At 37.6% G+C, this 27,632-nt stretch overlaps 1 protein-coding gene across 1 annotated transcript in view; it reads left to right on the top strand.

The window, feature by feature from the left end:
* Positions 1–27,632, top strand: part of CSMD1 (CUB and Sushi multiple domains 1) — a 2,075,474-nt gene that overhangs the window by 1,957,479 nt on the left and 90,363 nt on the right. Inside the window, exons 58-61 of the mRNA XM_089679519.1 lie at positions 13,425–13,601; positions 13,918–14,097; positions 17,293–17,466; positions 26,527–26,700. Of these exons, the coding sequence (XP_089535645.1) occupies positions 13,425–13,601; positions 13,918–14,097; positions 17,293–17,466; positions 26,527–26,700 (705 nt within the window). The remainder of the gene's footprint in view (positions 1–13,424; positions 13,602–13,917; positions 14,098–17,292; positions 17,467–26,526; positions 26,701–27,632) is intronic.

Below are 27,632 nucleotides of genomic sequence, written 5' to 3' on the forward strand. Positions count from 1 at the left end.
ATATATATTTTTTTAATTTTCAGTCTTTTTTTGTTTATAGTGCAAAAAATAAAAAAAAACACAGGTGGTCAAATACCCTTGAAAGAATGCTCTATTTGTGGGGAAAAAAAGACATAAATTTCATTTACGTACAGTGTTACATGATCGTGCAGTTGTCAGTTAAAATAACGCAGCAATGTATCACAAAAAATGGCCTGCTCAGGAAGGGGGGTAAATCCTCTGGAGGGCAAGTGGTTAACTGAAATATAAATCTGTGTTTAATACCATCCTATTGTGCAGTTAAGGATCATTTATATACTTCTGACCTGAGTTTAAAGGGTAACTCCACTTTCATGGGAAAAAATTCACAAGTAAGAAAAAATAATATGCCATATACAATTGCGACACAATGCATATTGTAATGTCATTAATACAAAATGCCCTTTCCTTTTCAATCTACTGTGCTATAATTTTCTGTAAAATTCAATGCAATATGGCAACCTGGACATGTTTTGTACACAGATGGTGACTGGCTGCACCAAGATACGGAAATTATTTTTGGCACCTCTCATCCTCTGCAGCAAAATATGATTTTTGGTTAAAAGGCTTAATCTTGTCTAAAGGGGTTCAGACCCTGCCACTTTCCTCATTAGAACCCTGCAAATGTAGCAGCTGATAAATATTTATATGGTATGTGGAACAAAGCCATATGCAGTCATATATTGATAGGGATCATTTGTTTCTAAATTTCGTATATATCATTTAACTACTTGCGTACCAGCGATGTACCCGTACGCTGCTTGAGTTCAAGAAGTTATACCAGGATCATCCTGGTACTGTTTTTTAGAGTCAGCGGTTGACACTCTTGTAAAAGAAACAAGAGCAGTTAACTAGCTGCTCGATTGCTTTTACCAGCAGCAGTAGGGGACGTTCCCCCATCCCCTCCCACAACTTTCCGAGGCTCTTTCAGGCTCTTCCATACCACCGGGAGACCCATGAAACCAACCAGCATATCTGCTAGCTGGCAAACAAAGCTGGGATTGGCTTTGATCAGCTCTCTGCTATTCTATTTCACTTCCAGTTTACTGAAACCTAAACGGCGACATTTTTAAAAAGTTGAAAACATTCAAAAACACTGATCTTAGTGTTTTGAATGCTTCTAAGGGCAGAAGAGGGATTTGGGATTTTATAAACCCCAGATCCCTCCATAGCGAGTACCTGTTGCATGCCTATTGCTTTCACAAGAATGTTTATATTCCTTGTGACAGCAATAAAAGTAAATAAAAAAATGAAAAGCAACAGTGTAAAAATAAATAAATAAATAATTAAAAAAAACTTTAAAGTGCCCCTGTCCTCCATGATCAGTTGCAAACGCAAACTAATACATCGGTCCCGTATACGCGCAAATAGCGATTGTCCCACACTTGTGAAGTATTGCCACAAACATCAAATCATGGGCAGTAATTCTAACACTAGACTTCCTCTGTAAATCTAACCTGTAAAGGCTTTTATAGTGCCACCAATGGATAGTAAAATTAACTTTGTCACCGTAACATCATCTTATATATTTTACCAAAAAAAAGGTTTTTTTGCATTCAAATTCAAATGTATTTTTTCCAAACAAATTGCAGTTAAATAAAAACTGTGTGACATAAAAAATGCAAAACCCACTATTTCATTCTCCAGGACCTCTGATGTAAAAAAATATGTCATGTTTGGGGGTTCTAACTTATTTTCTAGCAAAAATATAGATTTTTACATGTAAACAAAAATGTTGGAAAAAGGCCTGGAGGTCAAGTGGATAAACTGCATTTGCAACAATGCCAAAAATGTGATTTGAAAACTTCCATGTTAGTTATGCTTCATACTGTATGTTACAGTAATAAAAAGTATAATCTCTGTTGAGGCCATTGAGCCTACATGTATTAAACTGGCAAATCCATCTGACTACTAGTATGGGTAAGCAGAAATAATCACCATTTCTGTATGTTCTTGGGAAATACAGTGACCAAAGCTGTCAACTGCCAGCTGTATGTTTTCATGTTAAAACTTATTTTGAAACCCCTCTTACCAAACCCATGGACAGTCTTTTTCACCAGAAAGATCTTGGGCATGGGTAAATACACAAATACACAAACAACTCAAATCTGTGACACAATAGATGTGTCATAGTCAGTACTATGAAATTCACAAACTTATAGAAAATCTAGAACAAAACACCTACAGAGTCCCATTGGGCTTCAGTGATTCAGTGGGCTTCAGTGTGTGTATATACAGTCATGGCCGAAATTGTTGGCACCCTTGATATTTCTCCAGGAAATCATGTATTTCTCACGAAACGTATTGCATTAACACATGTTTTGCTATACACATGTTTATTCCCTTTGTGTGTATTGGGACAAAACAAAAAAAGGGAGGAAAGAAAGCAAATTCGACATAATGTCACACAAACCTCCAAAAATGGGCTGGACAAAAGTATTGGCACCCTTTCACAACTGCGGATAAATAAGAATGTTACAAGCATGTGATGCTCCTGTAAACTCACCTGGGGCAAGTAACAGGTGTGGGCAATATAGAAATCACACCTGAAAGCAGATAAAAAGGAGAGACGTTCACTTAACCTTTGCATTGTGTGTCTGTCTGTGCCACACTAAGCATGGACAACAGAAAGAGGAGACGAGAACTGTCTGAGGACCTGAGAACCAAAATTGTGGCAAAATATCAACAATCTCAAGGTTACAAGTCCATCTCCAGAGAACTAGATTTGCCTTTGTCCACAGTGCGCAACATTATCAAGAAGTTTGCAACCCATGGCACTGTAGCTAATCTCCCTGGTCGTGGACGGATGAGGAAAATTGATGAAAGATTGCAACGCAGAATAGTCCGGATGGTGGATAAGCAGCCCCAAACATGTTCCAAAGACATTCAAGCTGTCCTGCAGGCTCAGGGAGCATCAGTGTCAGCGCGAACTATCCGTCGACATTTAAATGAAATGAAACGCTATGGCAGGAGACCCAGGAGGACCCCACTGCTGACACAGAGACATAAAAAAGCAAGACTACAGTTTGCCAAAATGTACTTGAGTAAGCCAAAAGCCTTCTGGGAAAACGTCTTGTGGACAGATGAGACCAAGATAGAGCTTTTCGGTAAAGCACATCATTCTACTGTTTACCGAAAACGGAATGAGGCCTACAAAGAACAAAACACAGTACCTACGGTAAAATATGGTGGAGGTTCAATGATGTTTTGGGGTTGTTTTGCTGCCTCTGGCACTGGGTGCCTTGACTGTGTGCAAGGCATCATGAAATCTGAGGATTACCAAAGGATTTTGGGTCGCACTGTAGGGCCCAGTGTCAGAAAGCTGGGTTTGCGTCCAAGATCCTGGGTCTTCCAGCAGGACAATGACCCCAAACATACGTCAAAAAGCACTCAGAAATGGATGGCAAAGAAGCGCTGGAGAGTTCTGAAGTGGCCAGCAATGAGCCCAGATCTAAATCCCATTGAACACCTGTGGAGAGATCTTAAAATTGCTGTTGGGAAAAGGTGTCCTTCCAATAAGAGAGACCTGGAGCTGTTTGCAAAGGAAGAGTGGTCCAAAATTCCGGGTGAGAGGTGTCAGAAGCTTATTGATGGTTATAGGAAGCGACTGATTTCAGTTATGTTTTCCAAAGGGTGTGCAACCAAATATTAAGTTAAGGGTGCCAATACTTTTGTCCAGCCCATTTTTGGGGTTTTGTGTGACATTATGTCATATTTGCTTTTCTGCCTCTGTTTTATATTTGTTCCAATACATACAAAGGGAATAAACATGTGTATAGCAAAACATGTGTTAATGCAATACCTTTTTTGTGTGAAATACTTGATTTTCAGGAAAAATATCAAGGGTGCCAACAATTTCGGCCATGACTGTATATATATATATATATATATATATATATATATATATATTATACTAAAACATGCATAAGAAAGTGGGCGCTTTGCCATTGTGTGGGGGTGCCATTAGGAATGAATAGCATGCTTTGCCTGCGGGTCAAAGATGTGCACAATCATGCATGCTTTCCCTACCCACAATTATGTGAACTTAATAGTTAATAGGCTTAATAGTTACATCAACGCTTCCAAAAGATTGACAGTACTTTGCCAGAATAAGTGATAGTATGAACATGAAAGATCTAATCTGTCAAAAAGAGTCCAAACCTTTAGAAAAACATGGAGAGCATTTATCAAGAAAATTTGCTACACGATTAGTCACAAATTGGGCTGCATCTCCTTCATCAAAGTCTCCATCATTGGTGTACATTCCTGTGCGTCTGTATTCCTGGGCAGCCAAGTGAGACAATTTGCAAAGTTCAATAACAGATTTGTTATGGAGAATGATACAGATTTAGATACTCTAAGCAGACGCACAATAAAGAGGTGGTAAGGGTCAGGTCACATTCAGTTGTAAGTGTGACCTTAGAGTAACCAAAAGAAAGAATTTATAACTTTTGCTTGTGCTTGGATTTTGATCCAGAACATAATTCAGAAACATATAAATATTTGGATATGAATAAGGTTTTTCACTGAAATGTGCAAGCTGCTGTAATTTGCACACTGTACCCTTTATGAATAAAGTACTTTTACCTGGAGAACGATTTGCCGTCTCTTCATCTTATACTCCTATGCTGTTCAAAGTGCCAAGAAGACAGTGTGAGCTTTGGAGCACCGTTGGTCTGCCTCCAGGGGAATTCTACCTAGAAGTACATTTTCGTTTGTGGACATAAATATTTGTACTTATTGATTCTGCCCTTTCCCTTCTAAAACACTATGAACAAAAATAATATACAATCTCTATTAAGCAATTGCCCAAACATGAAAACTGCGTAAATAAATATATCAACTTTGAACTTTTGAAAACACGTAGGTAAACGCATGTTAAAAGAAAAACAAAAAGTTAAAAGGTTAACCAAAACAAATCACACAATGGTATGGATATCCAGCTCCTCATTCAAACCTTGAGCAGAAAGTGTGACTAGCTTATAAATCCAAAAAGTTTCTCTCCTGCATAATAACAAGAATCTTTCATTGCCAGCAAGAGACCTCATGGGGATGTATTGGATAGCCAGTATAGACAGAGCTTGGGTATCTTTCCCATGGCAAGCAGCAAAGTGGCACGGGATACTCTGTTTATCTTTACCCTCTTCTTTGAGACTACGGTGCTCACCTATTCTTTTACTCAAAGTGTGCTTTGTCCATCCCACATAAAGGAGACCACAAGAGCACCTCAGGACATAAACCACATACTCAGTGGAGCAAGTGATAAACGGTCTAATCGAAATAACTTTTTTAGAGCTATCATTAAAGGATGACTGGCCATGATTAATAAATTGACATGTTTTTTATATTGGCATATGCCAACATGATTGTCAGAAAAGCTACTTATATCTGTGGAATGTTTCCTAACAGGTCTTTTATGTTTGCTGGGCGCAATAATATTTCTCAAAGTCTGTGCTCGTCTAAATACAATCTGGGGTACTGATGGTAAATGGGGGCCCAATTTTGGGTCAGAACTTAACCGCTTTCCCACCACCCTATAGCAGAAATACTGCTACAGGGCGGCAGGGGTGCTCAAAATCACGTATATTTACATGATTTTGAATTCCTGCTCCGCCATTCGCAGCCTCAGCTGTCAATCACTGGGTCCCAGTCAGTGATTACTTGCCGGCACCTGATGATCACAAATTATTACCAACAGGGGATAGAACTGTATGTAAACAATACAGTTCTCTCCCCTGTCAGCTCCTGCACACTGCTTTGTATGGCTCTGCATAGCAGAGTCATACAAAGCAGTGTGCTTACAGTGGTGAACACACACAGCCTCATAGTAAAACAGCACATAGTTAACCCTTTAATCGCCCCTCATGTTAACCCCTTAATGCCCAGTACTATTAGTATAGTGTCACTGCTTTTTATTAGCATTGATCACTGTATTGGTGTTACTGGGGATGTCAATGACACCAAGTCAGCTCCCCCCAGTGTCAGAATGCTCTCCGCAGTCCCGCTATAAGTCTCTGATTGCCACCATTACTATTAAACAAAAAAATTCCAGTTTATAAACCACCATTTGTAAACGCTATACCTTTCACCTAAACCAATTAATTTACCCGTACTGGGATTTTTTGTAGCAAAGACATGTAGCAGAATATATTTTGCCCTAAATTTATGACGATATTTTATTTTTTTTTTACATTTGGACATGTTTAATAGCAAAAAGTCAAAAATATTTTTTTTTTTTCTCAAAATTATCGGTCTTTTTTTTATAGCGCAAAAAATAAAAACCGCACAGGCAATCAAATATCACCAAAAGAAAGCTCTATTTATGGGGTGAAAAGGATGTAAATTTCATTTGGGTGGTGCATTGCATGACCATGCAATTGTCCGTTAAATTAACACATCACTGTATCACAAAAAAAGGATACAATCTATCACAGGGTTTAATGGCAATTATAAAGCCATATGCAATATCTTGAGAAAACATTGGCATATTTTAACCACTTGCCCTCCAGAGGATTTACCCCTCTTCCTGATCAGGCCAATTATCCTTGGAGACATTTGGTTTACTATCGGTGGGAGAATTACCTAAATAAGATTCATAAGTGGATCTTATAAGATCCTCTGGATATCCCTTTTCCTTGAATTTATCGATCAAAACCCTACTTTGTGAGACATAATCATGGATGTGAGAGCAGTTTCACTTAAGTCTATGAAATTGGCCCTTAGGAATTTTTTTCTTCCAAGTAGTGTGGGGGCAGCTGGCACTGGTTTGGAATAGTTCCTGGTGACAACTAAACCGTCTGCATGTGTTAACTCGAGGTCCAGAAAAACTAGGCTCTCAATTACATGCATGAAACTAAGGCCTAAATTATTACTGTTACATTATGTGACAAAGGACAAAAATGCATCTGTACTGCTATCCCAAATTATAAGAACATGCAACAGTTTGCAAAGTTCAAAAACAGATTCATTACTGAAAATGAGATATATGTCTACTGTACAAAGAACCATAAGTAACAAGTCATCAGGACTGTGCCTATTAAGTTGTAAGTGTGACTTTAGTGTAGCCAAATGTGAAATTTATGAATCGGGTCTTAACATTTTATTATATTTGTCTCATGATGCATCATACTGCTCCTGTTTAATATAGCTTTGCCATGTGACAGAATTGATACATGTCCCCATGGTGATCTTGGTTTGAATTTTAACAAAATGCTCTAAGCTATACAGTACCATGGACTCTTAAACTTATACTAAAAACAATCAATACTTACCATCTTCGTTGTGCTGAAGCCACTCTCCTAGGCCTTTATGGCTCCTGAGTGGAGATGCTGAAGCTTTAATCCTTCTGGAACTCTTCTCTCTCATTCTGCATGATAAACTGGCATTTTCCCTTCAATCACCTAGGTCAGTCACTTTTATCATCCACCAGGAGTCCGGTCCCTTCAGACTCCTGTAAACCAATGACAGTACCCAGGGACAGAAAGACACATCAAGTGTGAGCACTGTTTGGTGATTCTTTTACATCTCGCCCTGTTCTGCCAACACACACAATCCCCAAAACTTCTTTCACAGGCTCTCAGTGCTTAGGTTCTTTGTTGATAGTGCAGTCCGAGTATCTGACCACACTCACTTGTCTGAATACAATAGGATATTTATAGAATGTATTAACATAACACGACTCATGCTCAACAGATCCTGTTCTTAAGTCTGAAAAAACAAGACGTACTCTGAACTGTAACTTAGATGTGTAACAATAACTTGGAAGCTCTCATAGTCAGGCTCCAACAGCAATGTGAACGAATCATAGAACTTGGCAGATGTATTCAGTATTCTGCAGCCAGATGCACTCTCACTTGTTCAATAGGTTTTTGTTTCATTTGGTAGATGGATATTCCCTCTCTCCTGTCTTTAGAGAATCTAACCTGTCCCTGGGGATGCATAGCAATCAGTGCCATGGACAAGGAAACACCAATACTAATTATCTCACATGGTGTGATTTTTTTCCTCTACAGATAAGAAACTGTTGCTTCTTCCTATAAAGCAACACACTTAAATCTGAACTCTGATCTGGAGGTTCCCTTCCTTTCTTCAAGGGTTAACCACTCATTGTGTCTAGGGAATGCTGAATAAGGTGAATAAATGATCTTATTCCTCACTTCCTCAGAAACCAGCATTGTCCTTTACTGTCTAGTGCTGGAATGTGTGTAGGCCCTCAGCATCCTCATGTGTCAGTGCAGGGCTACTGGTCTTGCATTGTCCATGATGATGTCAGGGAGCTGCCACTGGTTGAGTAGTGGCTTTGTGGGAGTGGTCGTGCATCACAGAGGAAGCCTGAAAGAATTAGAAAGAAGGTTAGTATTTCAAAACAAGCACTTAGCAAGTGTTTCTCCTTTTCTTTCTTTCTTTCTTTCTTTTCTCTCTCTCTCTCATATAAAATTTTTGTTTTTGTACACTCTTGCCTGTATCTAATTACCATATCGAAATCACTCTAGTAATCCAGAAGATAGCTAATCCCTCTATCCCTTAAAACTATTGTAAGGAGTGTTTGTAGCTTAAAGGGTAACTCCACTTTCATGGGGAAATATAAAAATGTTAACAAATGTATTGAATATTATTAAAAACTACCTTTCTTTTTAAATCTGTGGTGCTGTCATTTTCTATAAAATTCAATGTAACATGGTAACCTGGAGGCAATCTGTACACAGTGTATGGAACTCCTCCAGAAATGCCATTTCCTACTTGTGTTATTGACTTTCTGATTTTGCTAGAAGTCTCTCCTAAGATACCAGTCAGATTTTAGGCATTCTCTAAAACTAAAAATGTACTTTTGGTGATATGCTCCTAAAGAGTTAATCACTTCTAAATTGATGCAGTCCTTGCAGATTTCTTCATTAGACCCCTGCAAGTGAAGCAGCTGATTAATAATGAAAAAGTCAGAATCAGTATCAAGAAGACTTAGAAGAGCAAACAGGTTTGTCTTCAGAGCAGAAACAGGTAGGAATCTGCAACAAAGCTTGTTTAAAGAGTAATTTCGCTTTTGTTATGAAAAAAAACCAAACTCTTCTGGGTGATCAATGTACATATCAGGGATTTTAAGTACTCCACCTTAAAGATAAGCAAATGTGCTGTATTGGTTTTCATTAAGACAGAGAACCAAAACAACAACATTTAAGAACAATAATCACTACTCAGATAGTGCTGCTTTAAAATCTAAGACCTTATTTGATTCAAATTAAATCCATGTCTTCATTAGAATTGTATCAAGCATGGTGCTAATGAGATCCCTAGCTAGCCGCCACTGTATCTGACTTACTGAGCAAGACGATCATAATTTTTAAATTATTTCTAACCTTTAAAGGAAAGACACTGACATTTATTTTACATCTTATTAGAAAGAAATAATATAGACAGTGCTATCTTACAATACATGAGAACAGAATTATCAAGAATTCTATCTGTTTTCAATACACCTGATACATTTTTATTAGTCTAGTGTATGTATATATAACATTTTTTCTATATCATGTTTGCTTAAAAATCTTTGGGGATTTAAGTCATATTTACCTTGCACAAATAAGAAAGTTACACGTTTATTGGCTTATTAAGTCAGTAATTTCACTCTGAAGCCTAAGCTCTATGGCCATTATTATGTAAGGTCAATGATAATAGACATCATTTTTATCAGCTTTTTCAGGCTCTTTCTTATTTCATATGTTTTGCTATCCTTAAAAATAATTCTTAGTTCATTTAATAGTGGTTGCTTAGAGGCTAAATAGGCCAGAAGAATTCATTTTGCAACTGTAAGCCACTATCAATATTATGCAGACACATTACATGCTATAAACATAGTAATTGAGCACAGATGTTTGGACAATTACATGCAAACAGTCAAATGTTACAATATATAAACCACACTTTGCTCATTTTAACAGTATGCAGGCCACAAATAGACAATCGTGGCAATATGTGGGCAGCACAGTGGCTAAATGGTTAGCATGTCTGCCTGGCAGCACTAGGTAGGTTAATTGGATCCTGTCTAAATTGGCCCTAGTATGTGTATGGATGAATGTGAGTTAGGGACCTTAGATTGTACGCTCCTTGAGGCTTAGAGACCACTTACATTCCTTTTTTTACACCTATGTGTTTTACCTACAGGGCCTAACTGACCTTTAAATTATTTTGGGTTAATATACACAGTTATAGTCCTCTGTCTACTATATGTACCCCAGCTTTTGTATTCCAAGTGGAGATAAAATAATTATTCATTTAGCACAAATTCCTAAATAGACATTGTCACTACTATGTAGGCCCATTTAATCCTGTAAAAACAGTAATGGAGAATGTACCTTTACTGTCTAAGTATCCCTAATGTAGAGCAATTTGCATTGCTGTTTTGTGGAACCTCTAACATGTTTGGCTGTCTCAATGGCGCATTAATCCTGCTTCATCCTGCTCTTACATCACCACAGGCTATCACTGCTGTTGTCTGTTTGATCATGAATAACAGTTTACACCATTTGTCAAAATGTTTGAAAGCACACAACTGAGCTCTACTTGCCCTAACAGTTTGTAAGTTCAGGGATCAGTGTGGGTAGTCCTTGAAAGGCTCACACTAAGTAAATTCTGCCCACGCTGAGTACCTGGATTAATTATCCTGAGTACTGCCTTCTTCATATCATGAGCCCTTTGTGCTGGCTTGGATTTGTACTTATGCCTTCTTGTATAATTGTATATCTTAAAGGGACAAAAAAAACACACAAAAGAATTTTAGATCAAAATTCACTGGTGTGAGTGGATAAAGTTTTCTCCCCTCTTTCTCATTATTCCCTCCCTTTTCTTTTTTCCCTTCCTGTACACTTAAACTCATTTGGACAGTCTTTGAACAGTTTTGTCTCTGTACCACTACTATCCCTACATGTACTATTTTTTTCTGGTCCGTGTCAAATGTTTAAATATATATATTTTTTAAAACAATTAAATTTTATTGTAAAAGAGAAAATTGGACAATACAAAAAAATATATTTCTAACATGCTGTCCAACTTTAAAGTGAGATCTTGTATTGTTATCATAGCTTTTGCTATGCTTGTTTACAAGATCTGTCTTAATTGAACTTTCTTTGATGTTCCTTCATGTATATGATGGTATTAATTTTGATATGTTTCACTGTAAATAGTATTTTTAAAAATGAATTAAAAAAATGGCAAAAAAAAAAACAAGCAGATTGAGAATTATGGTCACAGAGGCAGTTACTCTGCAGTTAACCCATTTACATCCACAAACAGTAGTTGCCACTATGTGTTTTAACAGAAACATGCACTAATCATAGCGCCTGCTGTAACAATTCTTACATTGAAGTGCTTGCAAACCCTTACATATACCCAATGAAGTGATTGACCTCAGGTAATACACAGAGAAGAAATAAATCCTCCTACAAGTTGTACCTGTTTATCTACAGTATTCTCTTCTCTACATCAGTTCAAAGTGCTGTGTCAGGGATCACCACCACGATGGGCTCGGCGCAGGCGCAGTGCACCGCCCTGTGTCGGAATGCGGGCACTGAGACCTGGCTGACCGCGGCGAGTGAGTTTGCGCATGCGCAGTAGGGACCGCGGGCGCGCGTGTGGCACCAATGACAGCGCAGGGCGGGATATTTAAATGGCCCTGAGCTGTCATTCAGTGCCTTCTGGTCTTACCTGTATCCTGTACCTGCGAACCTGTGAATTGTAAGTTGCTGACCCGGATTGTGCTCTGACCTTGTTGTATTCTCCTGCCCAGACCCTTGCTTTGCCTGACCTCTCTCTTGAATGCCCCCTATTGGATCTGACCTGCTCTTGCTGACCTGGTGTGTGACCCGACTATTCTCTGCCCGCTGCATTGTACTGTACCATCCTCCCTGTTACCGACCCGGCTTGTCTGACTTCGCACCCGCTCAGCCATCCATCCATCCATCCGTCCCTCCCAGTGGGGTCTTCTGACCTCCTCATATCAGGCTCTTCCCCGTGGGAGCCCTCGGCGTATACCACTACCACTGACGGGTTTACCCAGTAGCCACGACCTGGTCTCGGGGTGCTCCAAGTCCATCCCCACCATCAGGGGACCTGGTGAACAAGCACCCTGGGACTTAGACTCCATGCTCTGGGAACGCCTATTCAGTGGAGTGCTAGTGGTACCGCCGGGTGGTCCCTTACATGCTGAATTTATACAGCTTGTCTAAGAGTTCAGAAAAAGGGGGTGAGAGTTGAAATTATACACTGCAGAGCTCAGTGAGGAAAGCTCTGTGAGCTGATTGGAGGGAAAGGACACAACCCTGTCCACACAGTTCACATGAACAGAGCTGAGGCTGTCAATCTGCTGGAAGTCCATCCCCTGTCACAATTTGCTCTTGATGTCAGGAAAACGTATCATAAGTGATTCATGCTGGTAGCAGAGAATATACTTTGTTCATATTTAGTGCCTGAGCTTTACAACCAATTGAAAAATGGCTGTGAAGTGTCACAGCCATTTTTCAATTGGTTGTAAAGTTCAGGCACTAAATGCACTGAGTGCACTGCCATGCTGGACAGGAAGGTAACATAGTTTAAAATATCTTGTAGATTTTTTAAATATCACTTTAAGGAAAAAAAAGTTGTGAACAAAAATATGTAATCTTTGGCTTAATATAGGTTTATGTCTGGTATTGGCCTGCATGATTTCTGCTAGTACTGTTTATTCAACCTGACCTGCTAAAGCTGATTTTTTTCTACTGTGGGTGGTGTTCAATCTTGTCTTTGATTTTTAAAAGTTGTTCTCCTGTGCTGAAGCACGAATCAGATTTTAATCCGAAACATGTTGTGGCAGATTTGTAAACATTGGAAAAATGATAGCGGCACTGTTCTTAGTATGAATCCCCATTCTCCTCACCCAGTTTGGGGTTCATCAGACCTCATTATCATCATAACATATTGGTGGAAATGAATTTTTGCAAGGGGCAGCTCCAGATTGAAGGTGAGTATTGCAGCAAGTGTTGATTTTTTTTTTTTTTCCTGTTCCTGGATATTTGAATGAATTTCTGCCTTAAGTTGCTAAAAGATTTTTTTTTCTGATATGTTTTTATAGATAACATTGTTATTTTTTGCACCAAACTATTAAAACATTATTATTCACTTTAAATATAAGTAGCATCTTAGTAATATCTTGTAATATATAACAGATTACCAAAAGTTTATATTATCTGAAAAAAATGGCCTGGTACATTTATTAAATGAAAAATACTTAGAATAAATAATGCATATTTTATGACTGTTTTGTTGTGTGATTAATGTAAACCTTTAAATCCATCTGAGCTATATAAAATACAAGTGTTTTCTTTAATCCTACCTGTCGTTTCTCTACAAGTATGCTGATTTAAACTCCATCTTTCTGACAGCGGTATCCTGTGGAAATCCTGGAACACCAGCCAATGGCATGATAATTTTCAGCGATGGAATACTTTTCTCAAGCTCTGTCATCTATGCCTGCTGGGAAGGTTACAAAACATCAGGGTTAACCACTCGACATTGTACTGCCAACGGAACCTGGACTGGAAATGCTCCAGATTGTTCAGGTCAATAGTCAACTCACTGTCAAAACCGATTAGAAAAGTGTCAAGTGCTATTTAATTAATGCACTGACGGATTCTTTATTTTCTTTTGTCTTTATTTTTATTTTCTTCTTATTCTCCAATCAGCATGGCTGCCTATTTTGTTGTGTAGTAAGATGTTATTCACACTTAAGTCCATTCTAGATGGATAATACATTTCACCTATACATTTAATATAGATGACAATGGCAGCACAGGGATAATGCAACCTATTAATGTATAACTCTGATGTCTCATTATATGTCTTTTGATAATAAATGTTTGTAATTTTCCTTTCTAGGTATAACCTGTGAAGATCCAGGGTCTATTGCTAATGGTTTTCAGATGGGAAAAGATTTTACATTTAATAAGACAGTGACTTACCAGTGTAACCCAGGTTACCTGAGAGATCATGTTACCTCATCACCCATGATGTGTGGCAAAGATGGTACCTGGAACCAAACAAAACCAACATGTAAAGGTCTGTGAGGCTGTATCTTTTATACTAGCTGTGTCTGTAATCTTCAATCCATTTATACCTTTTTTTAAATATTTAAATGTAATTTAACATGTAATTCAGCTGTATGCAATTCTAATAGTGCTTCAAATTATTTCAAGATGATTCTGTATTAATTGATATATTTTCCTTTTTTTTTAAACTACTGAGCATTTTAAAGTATAGCTTGCTGGTAACACAACGGTTTAAGGGTTTGTTATTATGGATGGCAAAATGACCGTCTCTGAGAGTGTGGTTATGCAGTTTTACATCAAAAATGTGTTTGATTATTTTGTTTACCACAAGAAATGTAAACCATTTTTTTAAAGACTGATGAGAATGTAGACTTTTTAGCTTTATCTAGTTTTCATCATTTGACTAGCATTCTCTTGGTGCAAAGGTTGTTGGTGCACAATGAGATGATTACACAGCAGAATTTGGGTTAAGAGATAAAGAGAGTTATAGGTCTAGGGCTTCTTTTAGGGTTTAAATTTTACTTTTAAAGTAAAAAAAGTTAAATCCACTGGCTTTATTTTTTAATGTTGCCTGTGTTGTTCCTTACAAGGACAAAGAGTGCTGGGATATAGAAAGATTTAGAGTTCTTACCAGAATAGGAATGGAGGAGAAATAATTAAATGATCTTGGATAATAGAAGAGTTTATTTCCCTTCTTTTGGAGAGAGTTCCTTCCAAAAAAATCTACCCCATGGGATACAGCAAAAAAAAAAAAAAAATCTAGCAGGTGTTTTAATTATCTGTATTCTATCTGGCTTTATAATTTAAGTGTTAAAAATGTGGAAGAGGGATTTTATGTTAACCCATTGACTCCAGCATAACACATATATATAGCATCACAGAGGGAATCCTTCTTTCAAAGAAATGCATAAATGAATACCAAAATTTATGTTGGAAACACACTCCCAGCACAGAGACCAAGGTGTTACTGACAGCTTCTGATCTTGTACTAATGATCGGTAGCTAGGAGGACTGAATCCTGGTCACATGATTGCTGTGATAATCTGTAATTGGCTAATACTACAGTGATCACTCAATAAAACCCACCTCATGTACTTCTTCCTCCTTTTTAATGGAGAAACAAATAAATTGTGTATTTTTCTACTAGCCAGAGAAGAATGTAAACAATAAAAGTGTATGTAAAAATAAATAAAATTGCAAGATCAGGGCTTTCTATAGCATCGTGGCAATGGTCAGTGTCAAAGGATGGGATCAAGGTCAAAGGTCTGAGTCAATGTATTTTAGGTAGAATTAAAAAATGTTTTTTATTTAGTGTCAGCGTGTTTAGGTAGGATTAACCACTTGCCCTCCTGATGACCTACCCCCCTTCCAGGCCATTTTTTTTTCGCTACCGCGCTGCGTTACTGTAACTGACAATTGCGCAGCCATGCATTGCTGCACCAGAATTTATGTCCTTTTTCCCCACAAGTAGTGCTTTCTTTCTGTGGTATCTGATCGCCTGTTCATTTTTAATTTTTTGCGCTATAAACAAAAAGACCGTCAATTTTGAGAAAAAAACTATAATTTTGACTTTTTGCTGTTAAATATGTCCAGGAAAAATTTAGACCAAAATGTATTCCACTACATGTCTTTGCTAAAAAAAATCCCAATACATGTAAGATAATTGGTTTACATGAAGTTATAGTACTTACAAATGGAGGAATAGATACTGGAATGTTTTGGGTTTTTTTTTACTAGTAATGGTGGCAATCAGTGACTTGTAGCAGGACTGCAGGGGGCATTCTGACACTGGGGGGAACTGATTTGGTGTCACTGACATCCCCAGTGACACTAATACAGTAATCAGTGTTAAAAAGCACTGACACACTACTAATAGCACTGGGCAGGAAGGGGTTAACATCTGGGGTGATCAAAAGGTTAACTGTGTGCTGTGCGCTGTTTCACAGTATGCTGTGTGAGTGCTTTCCACTGTAAGCACACTGCTTTGTATGGCTCTGCTATGCAGAGCCATAAAAAAGCAGTGTGCAGGAGCTGACACAGGAGAGAGATCTGTGTGCCCTGATTATCAGTGCCACCCAGCAGTGCCACCCAACAGTGTCACCCATCAGTGTCCAGCAGTGTCTCCCATCAGTGTCCAGCAGAGCCACCCATCAGTGCTGCCCAGCACTGCCACCTGTCAGTGCCCAGCAGTGCCTCCAGTCAGTGCTAACAGTCAGTGCCACCCATCAGTGTCCATCATTGCTGCATATCAGTGCCTCCTCATCAATGCCCACCAGCGGCACCGCATCAGCACCACCTTATCAGTGCAGCCTATCAGTGTTACCTATCAGTGTTACCTATCAGTGCCTGCTCATCAGTGCTGTCTATCAGTGCAGCCTCATCAATGCACATCAGTGAAGGAGAAAAATTACCTGTTTGCAAAATTTTATAATAGAAACAAAGAAAACCATTTTTTTTCAAATGTTTTGCTTTTTTTTATAGTGCGAAAAAAAAACCCCAGTACTGATTAAATACCACCAAAAGAATCTATCTGTTTGAAAAAAAATGATACAAATTTCATATGGGTACCGTGTTGCATGACTGTGCAATTGTCATTCAAAGTGCAACAGCACTTAAAGCTGAAAATTGGCCTGGGCAGGAAGGGAGTGAAAATGCCCAGTAGGCAAGTGGTTAAAGTTATTTGTTGCCAAGTACTCATGCAAAACAACAGCTGTTCAGCAAATCAACAAATATATAAGCTGCATGGTTAGCTCAAGAGCTGTTAAACTTTGACTGGTGTGAGGTGTACACATAGAGATCAAAGATTTACAGTATCTGCTTGTCTACTCGTAGCTCAGTGTACTGTTGAGTTTTTTTAACGCTAGAGAGAAAGAGAATAGCATCTAAAGGGCCACCACAAGCCTCCATATTTTAATTGTCAGCAATAAATTCTGCATCATTGTCCTATCTTCAGTGATTTTAAAGACTATGCTGAATTCGACGTTGGGTCTAATGCTTTCTATTTAAAGCTAATCTTTTCAGGTCCTCCATTTTATCATGTTGTACTGTATGTATGATTGCTTAACAGTTTTATTTAATGAAATATAAGTATGCAAAAGTCACCAAATACCAGACTACTGTACAAATAAAAATAAGAATTTACAAAAGTATATTACCAACAAAGCCTATCTCACAGTGACCTTAATTTTTTTCTTTCTTTAAACAGCCATATATTGTGGTCAGCCCCCTCATGTACCTTATGGGAAGCTTCAAGGGTCAGATTTCAGCTGGGGGTCCAGTGTCAGCTATACATGTGTTGAGGGCTATCAGCTGTCTACTCCTACTGTTCTGTCTTGTGAAGGAAGAGGAACATGGAGAGGAGAAATTCCACAGTGTCTCCGTAAGTTCAAAACTTAATAATGTGTTTAATTTTATAATGACATCAGTTGATAGCACATACTTTAATGCTTTAAACAATGTGTTGATAAATAAGATTTGTTTCTGCTTAGCAAGATACAATTGTGCCACCTTCTTGGCCCTTTCTCAGCAAAAATTGTGCATTGGATTATACAACTAAAGCACAACTGTTCTTCAAGCATTTATTGGGCTATTGTGCCCAAAGTCTATTGATTGTTATAGTTCCTGTAATTTGTCATTATCCTGCATGTTAAATTACTGAAGATGACTTATGTTAGAGTCCTTAACAATGGTAAAAAATAGTACTACATATGACTCAAGATATTTGTGACATCATTCTAAGCTGGCCTGCAGTTGTTCTGAAAGAAAAGGTTGACCATGCTTCTTCCTAGGTGATTGATCTTGGTATATTGTTTGAAGATAAGGTTCTAGATGTTTATTTTAATAGATCTGTGCTACATTGACTGTAGAATCAATGGTCTATAGGCATGTTAAAAATTGTACCCCATTGAAATTTGTGACTTTAAGTCCTCATGCACACTGGACGTTTTTACAGCTGTTGTCCTTGGCTTTTGGCGGGGTTTTTTTACAGCCAGTAAACTCCCTAGCGTGTTATCCTATGTGTCCATGCACACATAGGCTGTAATCAGTGTTTTTTGGCAGGGGCTTTTTTTGGCTGGAAAAAAATCCCAGAACTAGTGGGTTTTCTAGAGGAGTTTTTTAGCTGTAAAAACACTCTAATGCTGAAAAATGCATCAAAACACAGTAAAACGCGGTAAAATGCTTCAAACCAGCGTTTTTGGACTTTTTGTTAGCAAGAAAAATTTTGGGGTGTCTAAAAAATGCAAACACGAAAAAATGTTACAAAACGCAGCAGAAGTCCACTAAATGCAAAAATGCTAAAAAAAACCATTGCAAACTCACATTTTAACATGACTTTACACAGCTAATGTTACCAGGATTATTAAAATGCCCAGTGTGCATAGAGCCTTATTGTTTACATATTTAAACAGACAAACATTAAATCTTTATTCAAACACTACCTACAGATGAAAGGGACATACTTGAATAAGAACTCAAGAAAACATTGCCTTTTTAATAATTTATGCAACAAAAATAGAAAAATTGAGTGCACCCTTTAAATTAAAAGATGATGTTGCTCCCTGTATTTGGCTATTGGCTGATTTTTTTTTTCCACTTCTCCATTCAAAATTCTTTCAGCTGCAAGATTTTTGTGGGTTCCTTGCATGAACTGCCCTTTAAAAATCCCCCACAAAGTCAGGAATTTGGCTAGGGAAGTACATAATCCTCATATATTTCTTTGCACCATTCCTTGGAGTGCGTTGGATCCATATCCTGTTGAAGGACTCATTTCAAATTCAACTTTTGGACAGGTGATTAGTACGATTAAGTACACTTTGATGCAGCATGTATTTTTGACTCAAAGACGGTGGGCTGCCAGGGCTCTGATGAAGCAAAGCAATCCCAAACCATAACCTTTCCTTCACCATGCTTCACAGTTGGTTTTAGTTTTTCTCTCTTTAAATGCTGCTTTTGTTTTCTGTGACTGAACTCTATCTTTGAGTGATCAGTTTTCAGTACATTGTTCCAGAAGGCCTGGCCTTTACTTACATGTTCAATGGCAAACTGAAATCCTGCTCTAATGTTCTTTCTAGACAGCAAATGCTTTTCCGTAAATCACTTTTCATGTACAACGACTTGGTCCAATCTCTTTCTGGTTTAGGTGCATGCACTTTGACCCCAATTGTTTCAAGTGTTACCTTAACCTCCCTTACCATTCCCGAGTGTAGTTTGGGGTAAAGTTTCAGCACCACAAGCGGTAACCCCGAGCTACACTCGGGAATACCCTGCAGCTTTGCTCCGGGATCTCTTCTTCACTTACCTTGTCCTGCATTCCCATGATGTCCCTCCTGCAGTGTCCCTGGCAATTTCCTCTGGCCGATGCTGGTATCTGTCTTCTGGGTTCCGTTCCCTGCGACGTCAGGACGTACGGGGACGGAACGGCGGGAAATTTAAAAATGTGAAAAATTGACATTCACTAAATACACTAAGATCACATAGTAAAACATTACTGTATGAAACCATTTCACATACATTTTGTCCCTAGTGCTTTGTCCTGTGCCCTGCCTGCATTTTTACTGTTCTTTCTGCCTGGAAACTGAGAAATGTCTATGGCGTCCAAAAAACGTCCCTTTAGGTCAAAAGCGGTTTTAGACCAGCCAAAGAACAGAGATAGTAAATTAGAACCACTTGCAGAATTGAGTGATAATGATTCGTGGGGAAATTTGTCATCAGACACTGAAAACGATTTTGCGTCTTTGCTCAGCGATGTGTGAACTTGGCGCTATAGTTCAAATTTCAGTGTTTTTGGTTTGATTATATTATTGAATTAAATTTATTATTATTATATTATTATTTTTTATGAATATTTATTAGATATAATTTATGATTTCGTGTTTCAAATTTTAACATACCCAGAATGTTTACTAGACTCTTGTTCAGACAGATTTCAGTGAGTTATTCCTAAAAATTACAGGCCTGCAATAACAAATACATATTTCCATGCAAAAAAAATGTACCACTTTGAGCACAGAAATACTGACATAATCAGACCGCTAGGGAGGCTAGCAGCAAGCAACGAAATGGTGGCATTCTTAGAGGTACAATTTTGTATCAAATGATCTGCTTTTACATTGAATTTCCTGACCTGACCAGTTTTGGAAAATTAACAGTTGTTTGAAATCTACTCCACTTGAAAGTAATTTTCTTTACAGTGAAATTATTGATTTGAAATCATTTGGGGATTACCAAAGATAACACCAGACCTTAGATATACGAAGTTTAAATAAGACAGATGCCATCTGCATACTCCCTAAAAAATGTTCTACTCACTGGCACCCAATCTAGAACACTGGATTTTAATTTTATGAATTTAAGGTGGTGTAAAAAGTAGGAGTGTACTTACTCTTTCATGTGACACATTTGTACTTTTGTTAATTTAGATTATGAACATGGATACATCATGTCAGTTTTACGTGTAAGTTGTTCAGACATTTCACCTTTATCTGTAGGCACTGTTTAAATCAAGATCTAATGTTTTCTTGTTCAAATAAGTTAAAAAAGTTAACAATTTCTATGAAGTGTTTTTACTTTTTCAAATGATTGAAAGTAATTTACATGCTGCGCTTATCTTTACTACTCCTAAATTCTTGAGATGTCACTAAATACAGCAATTGTATGCCTGAAACATTATTGTTAACAATAATAAAGCAGTTATTGAGTGGCAGTTAAAACTTTGCTTAGGGATCTGAGAGGAGCAATTGGTAGAATAACATAATCAGTCTGCTGCAGGCAACAGCAATTATTGTATATCTTTTCTCTCCCCCAGTGATCACTAGGTAGTGTTTTGGAAGGGCAAAGAAAAAACAGCAACAGGTGTTGAGCTTTATGAAACCTTCTCAAAGGGGACACTGTGATTTCTCTAAGTAGTAATACATATCTAATCTACAAACGTTGCACTTACTTATTACTTAGAAATATTTATGCAACAATATGTTCTGCGTTCAGGTTCTAAAGCTATAACTAATGATTTGCAGAAAGTATCTGCATTAGGTTTAAAGGAGGTTCGCCAAACAACATGACTAAAGTTTGGATGCCAAACCTGAACCCCGTTGAAGTCAATGGGAGATGAATGTTAAACATTAATGGCCATTTTCTAGGCTAATAGACAAGGGATTTTAAAAAAAATGGCATGGGGTGCAGTCACTCCCCTGAGAACATGCACTAAAGCAAAAAAAAAATAAAAAATAAAAATTACTTTTACTGGGGAGAAGCAATTGTAGTAATGCTTACAGTGAAACAATAAAAAAGGAACACATAATTTGCCTGGAAGGTGCCTTGACCCTGCCTGTAAAGTGGTGCATCTGTATGATGTATACAATCAATACAGCAAAATTGACATTTACAAGGAAAAAAGTGTGTTTAAATATTTGGCAAAATGACAGCTTCAGCTGCTTTATTATGTTTGTGAACAGAGCAGCTAGGGGTTCCCTTAATCTCTACCACACTGATATTCTAGAAATTAATAGGGAATCCTGCACAAAAAAAAAAGTGTGAGATCACCCCAAATTCTACACCAGACCCAAACATGCAGACTGGCAGGGCAGAAAAGGGAGGGAGAACATGTGCTTTCCCCCCACCCTGAACCATACCAGGCCACATTTTCTCAACACGGAGGTGTATCTTGCCAGGGGAAACCCCCTGGCAAAGCACCTTGTCCCCACGTTGATGAGGGCAAGGATCTCATCTCCACAAACCTAGCCTGGTGATTGTGGGAGTGGGTAGGGGCTTATCAGAACCTAGAATCCCTCTTTAACAATAAGAGGGTACCCAGATACTGCTCCCATGAAAATGAGTAAGGGATACTGTGTAGGGAATAATGTGTCTATGTAGCTTATGTGTTCTAACTACTAGTCATATTTAAACCACAAGAGACACAACATTCTGTGTAGCAGTGTCAGGTTCTGGATAAAGATTTTGAAAGTGACAGTATGCAGAAGATAATAATTACTCAATTATTTTTTTAATCCTCTTTTCCAAATATATGAAAAAAATATTTCTCACATGCATGATTTCAAATATGTAGGAACTTACATCACAAGATTAAGAAGACCTCCAAAATATCATAAAATAAGTTATGTTTATGGTAGTTAGACACCCAATATACTGTGTGCCTGATTTTCCTATCCTTTCCCATCATGGTGGGCTGACCATTAATAATTTGTTAATAATTCCACAGTTATATTTATAGTATGAGCTGTATTTAACCAATTACTATACAACACATATATTTACCATGCCATCCTAATTGTGTGTTGGGGGGAGGGGGGTTTAAAACATGCAGGCAACATACATTCTAGGGGAAGTACAATTGAGGGAGTCAATAACTGAGAAACATCTAGACTGCAAATATCATGCAATGCCAAAAGTGTGAGGATATGTGGAAAATGGACTCCGTTCAGACCAACCCCATCGAGTCAATAGCGAATGTCAATGTTGGGCTCATCCCCCACTCCAGCTATGCCCTCTAATACGTTTCACCCTGCCCACTTGGGGTAGGACCTCTGTGACCAAGCCCTGGTGAGCAGGGTGAATCTGGATTGTTGTGTGCCTTCTCTGTGATAATACTCGTACAACTCTGCATGGTGCACAGATGCCAGCTCCCTTCACTCAAAGCGGCAGGGATATCTCATCTTGTGGCATTTCAAGTTTAATTTTAATCACTTTTTCAACTGCAGGTATATAAAGCTGCTTGAATATGATTTTATAGCCTTTACCTCTGACATGCTAGTATATAATTTTCTTTTTGATCACCTTAGGCAACTCTTTACTTTGCTTTCTCTAGTAAATATTTAATGTGGTGTACAAAATGGGGGAGATTTACTAACACTGGTGCATTCAGAATCTGGTGCAGCTGTGCATGGTAGCCAATCAGCTTCTAACTTCAGCTTGCTCAGTTAAGCTTTGGCAATAAAACCTGGAAGCTGATTGGTTTATACGCAGAGTTGCACCAGATTTTGCACTCTCCAGTTTTAGTAAATGAATCCCACTGATACCAAACAGCAGAGTGACTGTATTTCCTCTTTTAAATAGAGTAGGCTGACTAACTGGGTACAATATTGAAAGCATGTTTGTTATTAATTTTAGAAAACAGTTAGCTTAATATATCACTATGACTATCAGAATCTTTTCTGGGGTACCAACAAATCTGTGCAAGCCATTTTAGAATATCTTCATGCAATATTGCATCTCTTTTAACACTTTCTGTGCTCTATGACACTACAAAGGCAGCCAGGTACACTTGAGATAGTGTCTTTTAATTCCATCACTTTTCAGGAGGAAAGAAGCATTGATTCACTGAGCTGTAAAGGTCCCAACAAATTTGTCTACACTGTACTCTCTAGGAAAGTGAAGTTAAACAAATGAAAATCAAATGTGTTACCAAAGTAACACAAGGTATTCTGATTCCCTGGTAGTCAAAGATAATAAAGATGAATACTCTCATATTCTGGGCTGACAGGTTCTCAAGATATGTGTACTCCTTTGCTTTCCACCATGACTAATTTTCACTTTCAAGACCTCAAATTGTGAATATTTACAGTTATTCAATAAACCAGTAACCTTTACTTCATTCATCATCATACACAATTCTGTTCAATCTACAAATGGATGAAGTGTTGATAAAATAATGAATATCTATCCATGGTTTCATAAAGCAAGGTTAGTTCATCAATCACTATGTCTCCCATTAAAAGATGAAAGTTTCTATATCTAACTTACTATGGACTCTTTGTAGCTGTGACTTCTTAAATCATCAGTCAACTGAGCATCACTTGATGCTTCTGAGGATAATGGCTTCGGTAACAGAAATAGCATGGGAATTTTTCCAAAAGCTTGAACTTATATTTTTTATTGGCAAGAACCACTCACTTTTCCCATCAGTTTATGACTAAGAGGACTGTCTCCAAATAATTCTGAAATGTTAAATGCCAGCATTTAATTAGTAAGGATTATAACTGATGCACTTGAAATATGTTCTGCATTTTTTTTACGTAAATAGCTTGAAGCATTAAGCTTTTACACACACATTCCAAGTGGTATTATCACATTCTGCTATGTGGTAATGCTACTTAGTTCATCACAAAGGGAAAAAGTTCAGGCAATGTTAACTACTGCAAGTTTTTCATTGGGATATTTTGGATCACATTGGGATATATGATTTATTAATCATTTTCACTTAGTGAATAAATAACATGTAAAGTGACCATATGGCCAACTGATGGACATTCAAGCATGTGCATGCTCCTAACCTCAAAAATAGTAAATGAGCTTTATAACAACTGTTCACTAACCCCTGTAACTGTAGGAGTAATGCATCCTAAAATTTCACAGGAAAAAAAGAGAGGCCATTTAAGTCAGGTCTCAGCACTCTGCTTGACCTTTTGTTCTGTGCGCCGGCTCTGTGCTTGCATTGGAGATTAGATGACTGTCAAGCTATTGAATCTTCTTGGAAACTGGAGAAAGTACAGAGAAGGGCAACCAAACTGATAAGAGGCATGGAGGAGCTCAGCTGTGAGGAAAGATTAGAGGAACTGAATTTATTCTCTCTTGAGAAGAGGAAATAAAGGGGTGATATGATCAACATGTATAAATACATCAGTGGTTCATATAGTGAACTAGGTGTAGAGTTATTCATATTCACCCTGAGGTCATCACAGAGGACAAGGGGCACTCTTTACGTCTGGAGGAAAAGAAATGTAATCTTCAAATACGGAAAGGTTTCTTCACAGTAAGAGCTGTGAAAATGTGGAATACACTCCCTTAAGAGCTGATTCTAGCCAACTCAGTGGATTGCTTTAAAAAAGGCCTGGATTATTTCTTGGATACTCAGAATATAACTGGATACTAACATTTATAGGTAAAGTTGATCCAGGGAATACCTGATTGCCTCTCGGGGATCAGGAAGGAATTTTTTCTCTGCAGGAGCAATTTGGATCATGCTTTGCTGGGGTTTTTTTTCCTTCCTCTGGATCAACTGCGGGTGTAGGATTACTACTTTTTTTTTTTATGGTTGAACTGCATGGACTTTTGTCTTTTTTTAACCAGAATAACTATGTAACTGTGAAATGGTCGCTTTTTATTTTTAGCTGGACTTTTACTGCAAATGCATAATAAGCTTTGATTGATGCATTTGAAGTATATCTCTGTAATTAAAGTGTCAATAGGCATTACATGCATGTTTGCTTTTTTTGATTGCTGATTTTTAGTGAATGATGTGCTTTCAAGTATAGTATAAGATTCTCAGCTCTAAGAATTGATCAATTTTTCAGCTTTTCGTGCATCAAATATGCAGATTTGCTGTAATGTGGTTGTCGTTGATTTTATCGCAATTGCTCTTGGTATATGCAAACCCAATCATTAGCATCTCATAAAAGCTTTAATATGTTACAATAATTTCAAAAGCTATATTCAGTCTTTTAAAATCTGAAGCTTTCACTAACATAATACTTGGTGAATCTGCCTAATGATCTTTGTTATAGGATGATGTTGCTTTGCCCCTGTCTCCTAATTGTGCTTCTTCATTGTCACCCTGTAACATGGTCTCTGTTAACTGACTCCTGCTGAGACAAATTGCAGATGTATATTATCATCGGGAAACCTGCTCTCAGATGTAACATGCAACAATGTAAGCATGCAAGCACATAAACATGAAGTGACTGCAAGTAGTCTGCACAAGCTCTGCAATGATAATATGCAAAAAAAGATGACAGATGAAAAAATTGATAAAAAAAAACTATGTAATTAAAAAAGAAACACAGCACTTGTTTATGATTCAGTGATTTAACAATTAAGGGGGTTATTTACCAAAGCTAGAGAGTGCAAAATGTGCTGCAGCTCGTCAGAGAAAGCAATCAGCTTCCCGATTTTAGCGTCAAAGCTTATTTGAATAAGCTGACATTAGAAGCTGATTGGCTACCATGTACAGCTGTGCCAGATTCTGAGTGCACTAGTTTTAGTAAACCCCCCCTTAATGTCATTCAGTTAAGACTAACATATACTTACATTTCCAGTTTAAAACTGTAATACATTTCAATTTCAAATAGTTTTTGTTGAAATATGATAATTGATTTTCCCCTCATACTACTTATTTTATACAGTATTTGGTGAACTGTAATATTGCATTTTATGGTGAAACAGCAATACTATTTTTTATCAACATACTACAGAAGGATGCAAGTAAAACAAACATTTTGCTGATTGTCTTTATTTTGTATGTTGATTCATTTGCCTAAATATATTTTTGCCTTTACCTAAAGGATGGTTAAGTGGGTTCCAGAAAACGTGACACCAGCCTCATTTTCATATATGGGTATATGTGACCTTAGACTTAACTGTTATTGTTTATTGACTCAAATTTGACTATATACTGTATGTATCTAATGTAAACCATTTCATTTTATAGCCGTGTTTTGTGGTGATCCTGGGACTCCAGCTGAAGGACATCTCAATGGCAAAAGTTTTACCTACAAATCAGAAGTTTCTTTTCAGTGCAGACCCCCTTTTATCTTGGTAGGGTCATCTAGAAGAATTTGCCAGTCAGATGGCACCTGGAGCGGTATTCAGCCAATTTGTATTGGTAAGTGACATTTAAAACTTTTTATTATATCCGAAAATGTTTGGAAATGAATTTGTAGGCAGTTTAATCAAAAGTTAAAGAAATAACTTTTTGATTTATAGAAAGGAGAATTAAAAAAGAATAACTATACACAAGAATTGTACCCAAAAGTAAGAAGCTCATTAATTATTTTTATTAGTATTATATAAATAAATAAGAAGGAAAAAATACAGGAAATGCATTTAAAAAAAAAACTTTACCATTACACACAATTGTCCTGTGCTTATACACAGACTGGGGTAATAAGGTATTTTTCCTGTGATATGACACACATCATTCATCATGTCTAGGTCTAGGTGTTTGCAGCTTTTTTCAATAGTCCTATCTATACCTATAGCAGCGCAGAAGTTTTTTTCTATCATACTCACATTATGAGCTTCCACAGCCAGACTGAATAAGGTGGGAGGGAGACTTTTGCAGAGACATTGTAACTTTGTCCTTTGGAAAAGGAAATCAGCTTTTAACATGTCCAAACTAGACACTTAGGTGTAGGGCTTTTTTTTTTACAGAGAATAGGTGCAGGAACTCCCACACCCCAACCCCCCTTCCCATCCAGTGTTAACATCTTCCATTCCAGTGTCTTTAGTATAGTGACAGTGTACAGTATTAGCAATGCCCAATGTATTCATGTCATATTGATGTCAATGTCAGTTAGTATATTAGTGTACCTCCCAGTCAGCATGAGCTAGTGCTTGAATGCCTGCCACACTATTACAGTACCACTATAAGTTGGTGATCACCAACATTACCAGAATAGCATCATAGCTGCATAAATTCCAGTATATTTACCAGAGTCTGTAGACAGTATAACTTTCGCACAAACCAGTTAATATACACTTATTGTTTGTTTCTTTTTTTTACCAAAGACATTTAGCAGAATTCATTTTGGCCTA

This window comes from Staurois parvus, unplaced genomic scaffold (genome assembly GCF_062004578.1).
Source record: "Staurois parvus isolate SC_StPar_1 unplaced genomic scaffold, SC_StPar_1.0 ptg000226l, whole genome shotgun sequence".
NCBI classification, from domain to species: Eukaryota; Metazoa; Chordata; class Amphibia; order Anura; family Ranidae; genus Staurois; species Staurois parvus.